The sequence below is a fragment of the Hoplias malabaricus genome, chromosome 2 (assembly GCF_029633855.1).
Source record: "Hoplias malabaricus isolate fHopMal1 chromosome 2, fHopMal1.hap1, whole genome shotgun sequence".
Lineage (NCBI taxonomy): Eukaryota > Metazoa > Chordata > Actinopteri > Characiformes > Erythrinidae > Hoplias > Hoplias malabaricus.
Window position 1 is genome coordinate 46,961,140 of NC_089801.1, and position 13,754 is coordinate 46,974,893.

At 36.8% G+C, this 13,754-nt stretch overlaps 2 protein-coding genes across 3 annotated transcripts in view; both read right to left on the reverse strand.

Moving 5' to 3' along the window:
- The window catches only part of wdr19 (WD repeat domain 19), a 36,159-nt gene extending 29,257 nt beyond the window's left edge, over positions 1-6,902 (reverse strand). Inside the window, exons 1-8 of the mRNA XM_066659938.1 lie at positions 6,621-6,902; positions 6,331-6,422; positions 5,733-5,798; positions 5,315-5,440; positions 5,006-5,121; positions 2,230-2,345; positions 1,812-1,892; positions 522-634 (exon numbers count right to left, since the gene is read on the reverse strand). Coding sequence (XP_066516035.1) covers positions 522-634; positions 1,812-1,892; positions 2,230-2,345; positions 5,006-5,121; positions 5,315-5,440; positions 5,733-5,798; positions 6,331-6,422; positions 6,621-6,626 — 716 coding nt within the window. The 5' untranslated portion in view covers positions 6,627-6,902. The remainder of the gene's footprint in view (positions 1-521; positions 635-1,811; positions 1,893-2,229; positions 2,346-5,005; positions 5,122-5,314; positions 5,441-5,732; positions 5,799-6,330; positions 6,423-6,620) is intronic.
- A 49-nt stretch (positions 6,903-6,951) lies between these two features.
- The window catches only part of ncapd3 (non-SMC condensin II complex, subunit D3), a 31,576-nt gene continuing 24,773 nt past the window's right edge, over positions 6,952-13,754 (reverse strand). The window contains exons 27-35 of one of the 2 annotated variants that reach the window (XM_066659937.1): positions 13,357-13,532; positions 12,747-12,857; positions 12,368-12,535; positions 11,395-11,504; positions 10,517-10,584; positions 9,868-9,915; positions 9,694-9,753; positions 9,478-9,535; positions 6,952-8,448 (exon numbers count right to left, since the gene is read on the reverse strand). In XM_066659937.1, coding sequence (XP_066516034.1) covers positions 8,373-8,448; positions 9,478-9,535; positions 9,694-9,753; positions 9,868-9,915; positions 10,517-10,584; positions 11,395-11,504; positions 12,368-12,535; positions 12,747-12,857; positions 13,357-13,532 — 875 coding nt within the window. In that variant the 3' untranslated portion in view covers positions 6,952-8,372. Of the gene's footprint in view, positions 8,449-9,477; positions 9,536-9,693; positions 9,754-9,867; positions 9,916-10,516; positions 10,585-11,394; positions 11,505-12,367; positions 12,536-12,746; positions 12,858-13,356; positions 13,545-13,754 lie in introns of both variants that reach the window. The other variant, XM_066659936.1, reaches the window with a different exon arrangement.

Genomic DNA, 13,754 nt, shown 5'->3' on the forward strand with positions numbered 1-13,754 from the left:
TTAAATTTTAAATTAAGTTTCTAGGCGAAAGCATAAGGATTTTAGAAGACAAAAAGCTTATTCAGAAAGCCACCTGAGATAGAGTGGCTTATGACATCACCCGGTCTAGCCATCCCCATTTAAATTAATGGAGTGATATTTAATGAGGAATTAAACAAGATGGATAAGTGTGATGGGTCTGAAACCTGAAGTGACAGGTCCCAGTGTGCCCAGGCCTCACCGTGTGAAATCTTGTGGTCATAGCTTGAAAACTGACCGAGTTCGAGCAAGTTGAAATTTTGGCCCATGTATTCCTAAGAGAAAAATTCCCACTTTTGAAGCGCCCCAAAAAGCACAAGCAACCCGAGTTGGTATAGGATCTATAATCATTTGAAGTTTCATTGCTGTACCTTGCAACCCCTAGGATGAGTAGCATTTACAAAATCTCAACGAGAATAATGATGAGAAGAAAATTACAAAAAACAGTAATTTGGCTTTGACAAGCCAAATGAATTACTGTGTTGAAGTATGAGATGATGTACCAGCGGTATGAGATGATGTTGCCGTAGCGCTGCTGGAAGGCCAGTTCGATGGGGTTATCGGGGTCATTCAGGTTAAACAGGAACAGGGTCTTCTTCCCTACTGCCACACTAACCTGAAAGTCAAAGGTCACTGAGTAGACAAAGCAATGCATCTTTCCAAGCAGTAGTCAATTAATCATCACTGAACTCCACATAGCACCAGAACAAATAACCAACCCTTTCCACACGACAAATATCACACTCATTATACACACTGCATGTGCTACAATTACACATGCGATGCCCACAAAAGCATTTTAGCAATGGCTGCTAGGTTTACATACTGATTCTATTCAACATAATGGGTCAAGATTTATACCAGTATTTTGTAAATCAATGGATAACAAAATACAGTCATGGCCAAAGATATTGGCAGCCCTGAATTTCTTTCAGTAATCATAATCATACACAAGATAAGATGTAAAATACCTATTACTCATTGAGCCCATCACGAGTGCCCACACCACCTACTGCATCACTAGCTTTTCACAGGGGTCATCAGGTAGGCATCTAACCTCATCAGTGTTTCGTTGAATTAAGCCCACAACACCTCCAGAATGCTCAACATTGAAGTCTGGCGTCCCAGACCCACCCCCCTCCAAGCTTGCTTTACAGTCCTACCTTACCCTTAACCATCAACAACCGTAAATCCACACTGGCCTCGCTGATGACTCAATGCCACCAGTTCCATGTGCTACCACAACCGCTGACTAGACCTTTCAGCTGTTTCTCCTTCAGAGCTGCCCTTAGTTTCTGGCCCCTGATGCAGAACTGCACAAGCAGGGATGTGCCAGACTTGGCTACCAATCCCCTAACACAGGGGTGCCAAACTCATTTTCACAGAGGGCTACATCAGCGTAATGGTTGCCCTTAAAGGGTCAGATGTAACTCTAAGACCGTATAAATGTAACTAAATGTAACCAAATGTAATGTAGAATAAATGTAAGTACTCCTTAATGTTAAATAACTCTGAATTTATTACTTATTCAACTTAAAAATATTTGCATAGATATAAAAATGTTTGCTTGTTGCTCTGTTAACATAACATAAATCCTGTTAGTTTGTCAGATTAAGAAACTCACATTACTCCATCAATCAACGATCAAACTTTCCAAGTGAATAAAGAAAAATATCAAGCACAAGTTATGACCTTCAGTATACACTGCTTCAAAAATGCACCCCCTGAAAAAGACTTAGACGCTTGTGTACACAAGTAAGAGAGAGACAGAAAGAGAGCGAGAGAGTACCCACAGTGCTCTCTCCTGGTGATGCTCTTTCGTCTGTCTTCATCACAGAGAACTGAATATCAGCAGGATCTGCCCTAACAGAGGTCTGAGAGAGAGAGAGAGAGAGAGAGAGAGAGAGAGAGAGAGAGATATTAGTTTTCAAAGAGGCAAATAAGGTTATATGCCACAAGTAAATTTTCACATTTTCACAAAATCACATTTTTTAGATAATGTCACCTCTCTAAACACTACAATATACTGGATGCATAGGCTGTGAATATACCACATAAAGATCTGTTTTTTATTTGTTTTATTTTTATTTGTTTTTGTTTTTTTAATCAATTCGACCAACTCAATGCAAAGAATAAGTTCAAAATAATGACTTGGTTACTAGAATAAAAGTTAACATCTGAAGCATTACCTTTCACATAATAAGCTCATACCTGTCGAATGGTGTCTCCTTCATGGTTGCTGACAGTTATGTTGCGATCCTCACTGCCCAGAGCTAAAAGATTCTGAGAACTCCAGCATCCACAGGTGATCCGTTTAGTGTGCTTACCTATGCGCGCGCGCACACACACACACACACACACACACCCCGATACAATCCTGTATTGCAGATATATCACTACATATTGCAGTATACTGCTTGCACGTTATTTTAAAACATTGGTCAATCGATAATCTGAGGTATGGTTTTGACCTAAATAATTATATATTTTTCACTTGCATAAGTATCTTAATTCATTAAATCCCTCACAGAAAAACCTATGAGACTGCTCACTTACAAATGTCACACTACAGCAAAACATACTGTCCACAAAAACCACAAGTATGTCCACAATTCCAGCTTTAGAATAGAAGGCAAACATCTTAATTTTAATGTAAGTTCATATAAAGAGGTTTTGTTCCAAGTAACTGGAGTGTTTGTATTGGTCCATTCTTCATGAATGTTTCACACAACACAAAGGATGAGTAAAATAATAAATATCAAAACAATATGTTGTTTTTCATATTTGATATTATTATTTAGGTTTTTTACTTATTACTGAGACTTCTTTACAGAACTATGAATATGAGATTTTACATAATATTTTACATACTGAGCTACATTTTTTTTTTCAGGGACATATTACCACAGTTCCTGGGGTCTTAATGACATGTCTACAAAATTCTTTGGTCAAAATTCCACAAGGATAAAACAACACAACACTGTTCACAACCTGTTGAAACAGCCCTGCTCCGAAAGTCCGGTTGAACACTTGTTCCTTTTAATAGTAATAATAATCTATGTGCACATCAACTTGAGTGCACAGCTGTAAGAAGCAAGTGATCAGAAACTCTCTCACACAAATGTGAGTTTAGTGTTTTGACTGACATCAGAAGCAGAGCAAAATATGCATAGTTCATTTTATACCAAGTTTTGTGACTTAGGTAGCCCACAAAATTGACTGAACTGTCATGCTTCATAGTCTGTGTGTTGGTAGGCACTTCAGGTATGCTTATTAAAAAAAAGTATTATTTACATAATAAATATATATTTAACATATTATATGCAATACACTAAACATATTGTGATTTACTGAGATGCAATTTCTTAAGATTTTCAACACTTATGACATTTCAATATAAAGGAGAGTTGGTCATTTGCATATTGCAGATTACTGTGATAACATTATTGCAAATGTTTAATTTATGTATCTGTAGTTTCTTTCAGTACATACATTATATTGCCAAACGAATTCAATCGTCAGCCTTTGCAAAAATATGAACTTGCATGACATCTCATATCATCTTCTTTTCCGCTTGTCCATTTCAGGGTCGCGAACTGGAGTGACATCCCATTCTTAATCCATTGGGTTTTAATATGTTGGCTCACCCTTTGCAGCTATAACATCTTCAGCTCTTCTGGGAAGGTTTCCACAAGGTTTAGGAGTGTGTTTAAGGGACTTTTTTTGCCATTCCTCCAACAGCGCATTTGTGAGGTCCGACACTGATGTTAGATGAGAACTGATGTTAGATTAGACGTCGATTCAACGTTGAAATAACGGCATGACTGCTGTCTAATCAACGTTCTCTTAAGGTTGAAAATGAAAGTTGAAAAGACGTCCAAACACAGACATTCAAAAGACGACTATTAGACGTATTTTGGACGTCCATTGACATTATCCATTGGTCACCACTTAACTAACTTAAGATGGATAATATGTCCTTGATGGACAGACTACTTTTAGACCTATTTTGAACGTCCAGGGACATAGTTAGTCAAGTTTTTCCACACCAAACTCGCTTGTCCATGTCTTTACGGACCTTGCTTTGTGCACTGGTGTGCAGTCATGTTGGAACAGAAAGGGGCCATCCCCAAACTGTTCACACAAAGGAAGCATGAAAGTCTACTCAAATCTCTTGGTATGCTGAAGCATTAAAAGTTCCTTTCAAAGAAACTAATGGGCCGGGCCCAACTTCTGAAAAACAACTCCACACCATAATCCCCCCTCTGCCAAACTTTACATTTGACACAGTGCAGTCAGACAAGTACTGTTTTCTTTGAAATTGCCAAACCCAGACTCTTCAATTGGATTTCCAGACAGAGAAGTATGATTCGTCACTCCAGAGAACACGTCTCCACTTCTCTACAGTCCAGTGGCAAATCCTATGCTTTGCATTGTGCTTGGTGATGTAAGGCTGCAGCTGCTTGGCCATGAAAACCCATTCCATAAAGACTTCTGCACACGGTTCTTGAGCTAATCTAAAAACCACATGTAGTTTGAACGTCTGTAGTGAGTGATCCTGCAGAAAGTTGGCGAAAGCTGGCATTAAATGATCCCGCTATGTCATGACCTACCACTTTGTGGCTGAGTTGCTGTTGTTACCAATCACTTCCACTTTGTTATAATACCACTGACAGTTGACTGTGGAAAATTTTGTAGCGAGGACAGTTCACGACTGGACTATTTCACAAATATTTGTAGAAAGACTCTGCATGCGTAGGTGCTTGGTTTTACATGTGAGTATGGAAGTGATTGGAAGACCTGAATTCAATGATTTGGATGGGTGAAAACGTTTGACAATACAGACGTATAAAGTGTTCTTTCTCTAGCTCTCTATCAATTTAATATCTACTATGAAACTATATATTGGGCAGCCTGAGTGTGTAGTGTTAGGAGTTTGTAGCACTTCTAAAAAGTAAATTGGAATACTGAAGTCAGTCAGTGTTACCTAAAACAGGTATCTTTCGTGATGTTTGCTGATTGTAGATTAGCAGATTTCCCTTAGATGTACCAACAGCCAACAATGGACCAGTTTTAGACCAGAGGAGGAATGATAGTTGATCTCTGAGACAAATGAGAACAAATAGTTACTGAACAGAATTAAAAAATAAATCAGAGGTAAAAAATAATGGTTAAATAATCTTCGGGCCACATGAACACAAACAAACCATCAGACTCAGACACAGATCTGTAAAATTTCTGTGTTACAGTGCATATGTGAAAGGGTCTATAGACACAGACACACATGCACACTCACTTCATGCCGCTGTCCAGTTGTGAAATCTTATTGACGTTGGCATCCCACAAATGAACTGAGCTTGATTTTTCTGCAATTACTGCCAGGGTGTCACCATCTTTATCCCAGTCCAGAGACACGCACCTCCTAAACGATATAAATATTAAAAATAAATAAATAAATGAGTTTCAAACCCACCATCGTGCTTTTGCAGTTTAGTAACTGCATTAATTTTTTTTTTTTTACATATTTATAAATAGTTTACTAATAGATGCATCTGAAGTCCCTTTGGAAAAATTCACACATACATCATATACACATACATATCTGTAACAGGACTGCGGCAAATGTAAATACAGAAGTTGATTAATTGAAAATTTATAAGAACCCCATTCCAGCCTTATATTTAAAGTACAGCACAATGATTATGTAGATTTACCCAGGGAGGTTAAGTTCGTTCATCTTTTGTCCATGGCGGTCGAAAATCTTGACAGAATTGTCGGGTCTGGACATTGGAGAAATAAAAATCATTATCATGTCTACATCCATCCTTCAGAGTGAATCTTAAAATTTTGTGATCACAAAAGTCCTACACAGAGTGGAGCATTCCTTTTCTCTAGTGATTTTTAATGCAGTGAAAAAACCTAATTATATAGATTATGCTTCTGTACTTATCCAATTTAAAACATGGCCATCCCCATGTGGGGGACCCAGTGTGTGGGGCACAAACTGGTTCATTCAAAATTTTGTATGTGTTGCCCATTATAGAAAAAAATAGGGTATATTTTCCCCATTCTTACTGCGTATCTGTGAGACAGATGACTTATAAAATGAAGGAGACTTAATAAAAATGAAAATATTTAGCTAATGGACCGTTCTTTAGGATACAGCCATATGTACACCAATCTTACAGTACCAATAGTGCGCTAAAATCTAGAATTTATTCAATTTCAGGGCACTATATAGTAAACGGAAAATCATTCGAGAGCCAGTCTTATTTTAATGAACCATAAACTTATTTTTTCAGCATATCTTACCCTGCAACAGCGAGATAATTCCCTAAATCCTTCTGCCATTTGTATTGTAAACAGGATCCGCTCCAGGCTCTTTCAGAGAGAGTAAACACACGCTAAAAAAAAAATTAAACCAATAAACCGTTAAAAACCTTTTAAAAGATGCATTTTCTTATATCTGCTTGCACAAGCTAACGTTGCACCCTTATTATGCAACATTGCTTTTTATGGTGGAACGCTGTCGAAATAACATTAACTGAATAAGAAACGTATGAACCATTTAAACACTTCCACTGAACTGTTTATTCGCTCACCTTCATTTTGATTTTTTCGTTGGATACATACAAGTTTTTCTTTCTCTTTCCCACAATGCATCGCTCTAGAGCGTCTACAACTCCCTTAGCGATTTACCTAGCAACGGCCAATCGCAATCCGAGCTATCACGTGAAAGAGGGTCCATGGTCATGTGATATATCACAGAGAAGGGTTCATTCCCTCTTTAATAAGACAGCAGTCTGCCACTTTCTAGCGGTGATTAGGGGAATGTAATCCATTTTTGAGATTTCTAGTCGAAAATAAAATCACACACACACACATACATTATATATATATATATATATCAGCATTAAAGGTAATTTTACCTTTGCACCGCTTAAAAAACATTGTGATGCTTCAATGACTTATAAATGCGGAAATACATAGTCTCTGTCGTCGCTACTCCAGGTTCTCCACCTCAGAAACTGCAGTGTGTAACACTGAGGAGGGTAGGAAAACACCCTCACCTCCTGTGGAGTAAGATTACTGTCAAAAATAAACATGTGCATGTTCATTCGTACATAAATATTTAATTTGTACACAAATGTCTATTATGTGTTTTGTACGACTACAATTTCAAAAATATATTATTATAAAGACTTGTGCATACGACTTAAATTATTAAGGGTAAAACTTCTAGATTACAAACACGAATTGAAAAATGAGAAAACACTCAAAAATACGTTGAGCAGATGACCAATCGATTCAATATAGTGAGCATGAGTGGTCTATTTTTGACAGTAATCTTACTTCATACTCCTCCCTCTTGACAGTGCTGTACAATCGAATTATTCTCTTTATCTGTAGGGGGAGTGCAAAATTCCACATCTGTCCCAGTGTCCTGTGGAAAGCTGTCTCTGCTGGTGAGCTATTACTGTGGTGTTCTTATGCGCAGTCTAAATCAAGCAGGGAACACAAACTGGAGAGTAGCAGATATGGCCAAAACTATTGTTTTGTACTCTTATTTGTAAATTTATATCATGGTTGATGAAAGATTGATGGTTGAGTAAGAGCTGTAATAATGGACCCTAAATCACCAGATAATGTGTGTTATATATAACAAATTTATATTTACAAGGTGAAAATTATGAACCTATATAAACATAAATTTTTTCCCCCTTTGCAGGGTGTTCTTATCCTGAAATCTTAAACACAGTCCTATTGAACCATGAACCACTTCAAGTGATTAGACAATATTCTCATGGGATAAAACAAATATAAACCTTCTCTAAAAAAGTATGAAATATTTAGAGTGTACATGCTGACCCTAGTGGAAATGAATATGTTTAAATTAAAGAATAGAAATTATATTTGCCTGAACATTTTCCTTTTTAAATTGGAACATTCAGTTGTTCAGATGTCTTGTAACTTAAGAACTGCTAATGAAGCTATAACTTAAGAAAGTGCACTAAGCAACCTTAAGCACACAGGTGACAGAACATCAACTTGGTTAAAAACTATGACAAAAGATTACAGTATAATTCATAAAACAGACGTTTAAAAAAATTTAAATCACATTAAAAATGCAATAAGAGTAGTTCTATGTACCTTATTTAAAGTATCCCATGGTAACTAGCTGAGTTGTTTATTTGAAATGACTACTTGGAATGATTACTTTATTTATATAAGAAAAATGCACAATTAAATTACATGAGGATTAAGAATAAAATATAGTGATAAAGCTGGGATATTGTAGACCATATGAAAATATAGTTGGAATTTTAAATGTAATTTAAATCATAAGCGCATGTTCACTGCTGCCTTTTCTTGCTTCTGCTTTTTCTGACAATGGGAGATTCCACATTCCACTGCCTGGGTGCTGGTGCTCTGGAAAAGAATATTAACAAATGAATACTTATAAATGTACAGAAAAACACATGGGGACACAAACACAACAATGTACCTGTACAGTACCATTTTTTTCTGAAAGTATAGAAACCAGTAGATAAATGGGAGGAAAAACTAGGAAATAAATAACAGAACTGCTCACAGCACATTCAACATTAATCCAATCTTCCCTTGGAGGTGCGGTGTACTATTAAAAAATGTAGCCCTGTTGTAATTTTGCCTAAAGATTTATTTGCTTAAACATTTTTTGTGTTAATCTTTAACTCTGCAAATATTTAATGGCACACATGACGTCTTTAATTATATATTTTTCAAGCAGCTCCCTCTTTAAACCCCCCCCCCAAAACTCTAGAATTTACAAGCAACTTGAAAGTCTTCAGTTAAATGTGGGTGTTTCTGTAGCATTAGCCCCATCTCTCTCCACCTAAATTACTAGATAGCATGCACCAAGATCTCTCTGGTTTGTTGATGGTGGACTGGGGGAAATGCCATTGTTCCTGGATGCTCTCATGTCTGTGTTACATTCTGATTTTCTCCTTTTAGTCTAGCAGTTATAATTAAGCCTGATGTCGTCACTAGCCACACACTACCAATCTACTCATTCTCTATTACTCCATACAGAACTAATGAAATAATAAACTTAATAAATACCCTCATGTCTGCTACACTCTACACGTCTATCTTCACTTGTGGCATCTGTCATCCTAATGTACCAAAACCTGTGTATATGATGAGACTGATACAGCACAGAACTTTACTAAAGGCCTCCATTACTTAAACAGAATGCAAGGCTGCTTCTACCTATGCAGTTTTAAATTAAGACACTTGGTGGGTCACTGTTGTAAGGCTTGGTTTCTCTCAAAATTCCTTCCCTCAGTTTTGTCACCTCAGGCACTCTTGTATGGGGTAATTAATTTTGTATTTGTTTGTATTTTTATAAAACACTGTAGAAATCAATTTAACCTGAATTGGCAGCTACTTGCAACAATGAACATACAAAGAACTTACTTATTCTCAGGTGACATCAGATGTAGAACACTCTCATCTCCGGGTATGTTATGCCTGCCTGTTTACAAACAAACATCACAACATTCAGTCAAGTGGTGAACACAATTACATCCAAATTACTAAACCTTAAGACTAAATAACTTAGCTGTTTAGTCTAGCAGAGACTAAACAGCTAAGAGACTGCTGTTAATTTAGCAGAGAAATGTGAAAGAATACCTGCTCCATCATAGTGAATGGCACTGACTTGTTCTCCAAATGTCACTTCATTGATGCTCTCTGCAGAGAAGCATAAAATCTTAGTGGTGCACACTAGACAGGACATTTTTTTTAAATCCATGAAACCAAGCAAATTCGCTCTAAACATGATTGTGAACATTAATTTCTTCCTACCTTGTGGTGTGCTGATAGCTCTGCCATCATAAACTGCTTTTGCAGAGCCTGTTAAAGAAATCAGAACAGAAAACAACTTTTTTTTATCCAAATGTGGTATACAAAAGAAATAACTAAATGTACTTAACTAGCAGTGGAGCCTAACAATAGAGGTTTTTATTTTTCATGGGTGCAACCCACATACTCAGCTCTACTGCTCATCCCACAAATGCACGTTCCTTACAAATGTGGCACCATTGAACAGGGAAATTAACAGGCTTTCCAGTGCTATAAGACTTATTGCCAAGAAGCATTGTTACAACAAAGAAATTATCTACCAAACACAAATTTCCTTATTTTTGTGCTCTGTTTATATTGCAACTTTTAATTTTATTTGGAACATTTAACATTATAAAAGTGCAAAGTTTAATTAGTTTGTCAGATGGATTAATACTGATATATTAGTAGTTCATATGCACCAAAAAAAAAACAACAAAAAAAAAAAACCAAACAAAACAAAGGGTGTGTGGAGCAGAAAAGAATTCATTGCTAATTACCACATTAATCATAACCTTTTAGCTTTTATAAGTTAGAGAATACATTTTTTGTCAAATTGTACCCAGTGGTACATTGTCACATTTTGATCATAGCAGACAATTTTTTTTTTTACCTGTGGAGATCATACTCTGCAAACCTCTTCTTCCCACAGGAGTAAGCATACCAGCAAAGGTACGACGTCTGAGATAAACAGAGGGAGAGAGAGAGAGAGAGAGAGAGAGAGAGAGAGAGAGAAATGGGGAAAAAAAAGGAGAAAGTAGAAGTAGACTGTTAAAATATATGATGATCAAAAAGGGGTCCAACTCGATTTTTTATTTTAACATTAATACATACAGAATGAATGAATGAACATTAATACATAAAAATAATATTATAGTGTTATCTTCGCCTAATATTTATTTAATTATTAAAAAATATATCATCTGAAGCCTAGCGTCCTGCCCACTACACCAGAGGCACGAAAACTGTACGTGTCACTTATAATAATCCCACTGTAAATTAGATTTGTAACTTAATTTTGTTTTTTGTTTTTTTTTAATAAGAATGTGCAGCTCTGTATGAATACCACATTTAAAATAAATTCCAGTGGAGACTGGAAGCAAAAGACATATACATGTTTCTGCTACCCAATACAAAAATAAAGATCTATTTAAATTTTTTTTTAATTTGTGGGTTAGAATCTTGAAATATTAAGATAACATCTCATTATTTTAGAAACCACGTCAATATATTAAGATACTTGTGTGTGTGTGTGTGTGTGTGTATATATATATATATATTTATAAAATTATAATTATTATTTTGAGAGAGTATATATACTGAGATAATGAGACACTATATTGAGACACTACGGGTTTCCATACATGTATGGCAGAATATGCTAGCTCAAAATTCTCATCTTTAAAAAAAAAAAACAGAGCACTGCAGAAAATGTCTGGGAACCACTGTAGTAAAGTCAAGTAAGAAGAGAGTGGAAATGGCTGGGATTACCTAAGCATGTCAGCAGATTTGGGGTTCTGTCCATGGGCCACAGGAGTCGCAAAACCTGGCCTACCACCAACTCCGGAGAGAGTTGCACCAGGAGAAGTAGCAGTGCTGCCCTGAACACAAACAATATTGTATTAGAGAGGAACAGACTCATGAACGAGGAGCATTCATGTCAACAAGTACTGGTGAAGACGTTCAATTTAGAAAATATTTTAAAAATGCATTCAGACCCAAGCAATGTTTCAAATTTTTTCTTTTTTATATTTCTTTTCTATATTTTTCCCTTTTGCATTACAAAAAACATTTATATTAACTGTATTAACTATGTAAACGTAATGTGTTATTAGCAGTTAAACGACTCTAGTTTGAAAAACGAGTCTAGTATGAAAAAACATTAATATCAGGACCTTGTAGGACCTTAAAAGGCACAGATTGATCCCGAAGAATAATCCTGCCAGGTGGCACGGTAGTGTAGCACACAGCTCCAGGGACCTGGAGGTTGTAGGTTTGAGTCCTGCTCCAGGTGACTGTCTGTGAGGAGTTTGGTGTGTTCTCCCTGTGTCTGCATGGGTTTCCTCCGGGTGCTACGGTTTCTTCCCACGCTCCAAAAACACGTTGGTAGGTGGATTGGTGACTCAAAATTGTCTGTAGGTGTGAGTGAATCTGTGAGTGTGTGTGTTGCCAACGTGTGTTTTTGGACCGTGGGAGGAAACGGGAGCACCCGGATGAAACCCAAGCGGACACGAGGAGAACACACCAAACTCCTCACAGACAAGCTGTGCCTTGCGCCCAGTGATTCCGTAGGCTCCAGACCCACTGTGACCATGAACTGGATAATCGGTTACAGACCATGAATGATGATTTAATAATCCTGCCCTAAATTTCCGAGTAATCTCCAGACCCACCGCAATCCTAAACTGGATGCAGAGGTTAGACAATGAATTAATAAATTACTGTTAAAATGCACAAGACTCACTTTTGGTTTTGGAGATAGAGTAAAGTTGCTGAGTTGCTGTTCCAACTCCTGCTGCTCCTGTTCTTTCTGCTTTTCAAACAACTTCAGGTTAAACTCCACCTCTGCGGCTAACTGCTCATCACCGGCAAACAGCTCCTTCACCTCGTTGCGATAGTCCTGCATGGTCACCTGCAAAATTTTTTTTTCTTTATTAGAGACTGTAATATTTTGAACAGTACGTCCCATGTGTGGATGTCAACTGGTTCATTCACATCTTGCAATTTAATTGTTCTTGTGGGTCACAATCTACTTAAAAATATAAAGAATCACTTTCAAAAATGCTGTTTGTTTATTCTATGGTATTTGTCTCTTTACCCTTCGACTTTGTGATGTATCTTACCTGCAGGAAAGCCATGAGATGTTTGAGGACGGGGGAACGGTGTTCCTCCAGCATGTTCTTCAAAGCAATGACCATGGGAACAACATTCTCCACAAAGTTCTTTTTCTGCACCTGCTCATAGAGAACACATGCAATGTTTAACCCAAACACAGAGCTAGAAAAGGCCAATTGAAATGGGACTGTTGAACACATTCCATGAAAAGCAGCATTCCATAAAACACAACCAAGACAACATACACAATAGTAATCAAATAATTAAATATCAAAAATGTACATAAAAATAAGAATAAGGCATTACTCTTGATAAATCATATTACGTCTTCACACAAAACAGCACAAAGAAGCACAACAAGTACAATTAGCCAGACAATTAATTGCAATATTATGGAGAGTATAAATTGCTGTGAATGATGTGTATAAATTGCTGCAAATAATCTCATATGATTTTTTAATCATATCAGTAACATTTGACTGATATTTCTTAAAAAAATCTTTTGAATTTCTAGTCCATATCACCTAGGTCTAGAATTAATGTAACAAATACCCAGATGATAAATGTGTGGAATGCAGAATGTGTAAAAGTGAGTTTATATGGGACAGACAATCTGACCTGCGAGATGAGCTTTTTCTGCAGGACAGCTTTAGCCACAGCCACCTCGTCTTCAGGAGGCTCGTCGCCAGGGGCAGGGCCACTCATGGCTGTCAGCTTGATCTCTTTTAGAGAGAGAACATCAAACACATCGGCCAGCAGCTCGGCTCCCTCAGAGTCCAGCGGCAGCTCAGAGTCTGCAAAGCAGGCTGTGCATAAAACCCCAATAAATATAATAATATATGTTAATTCTGATAATAATAATACATAATATTTGTATAGCACTTTTTGAGTACTCAAAGTTACTTACAATTTTCAGAACAAATATACACAAAAGTCAGACATGAGGACAAAACATAATTATAAAATCACCATAGAGAGACAAAATAATAACGGCCAGACTAACATTAATTGGGACT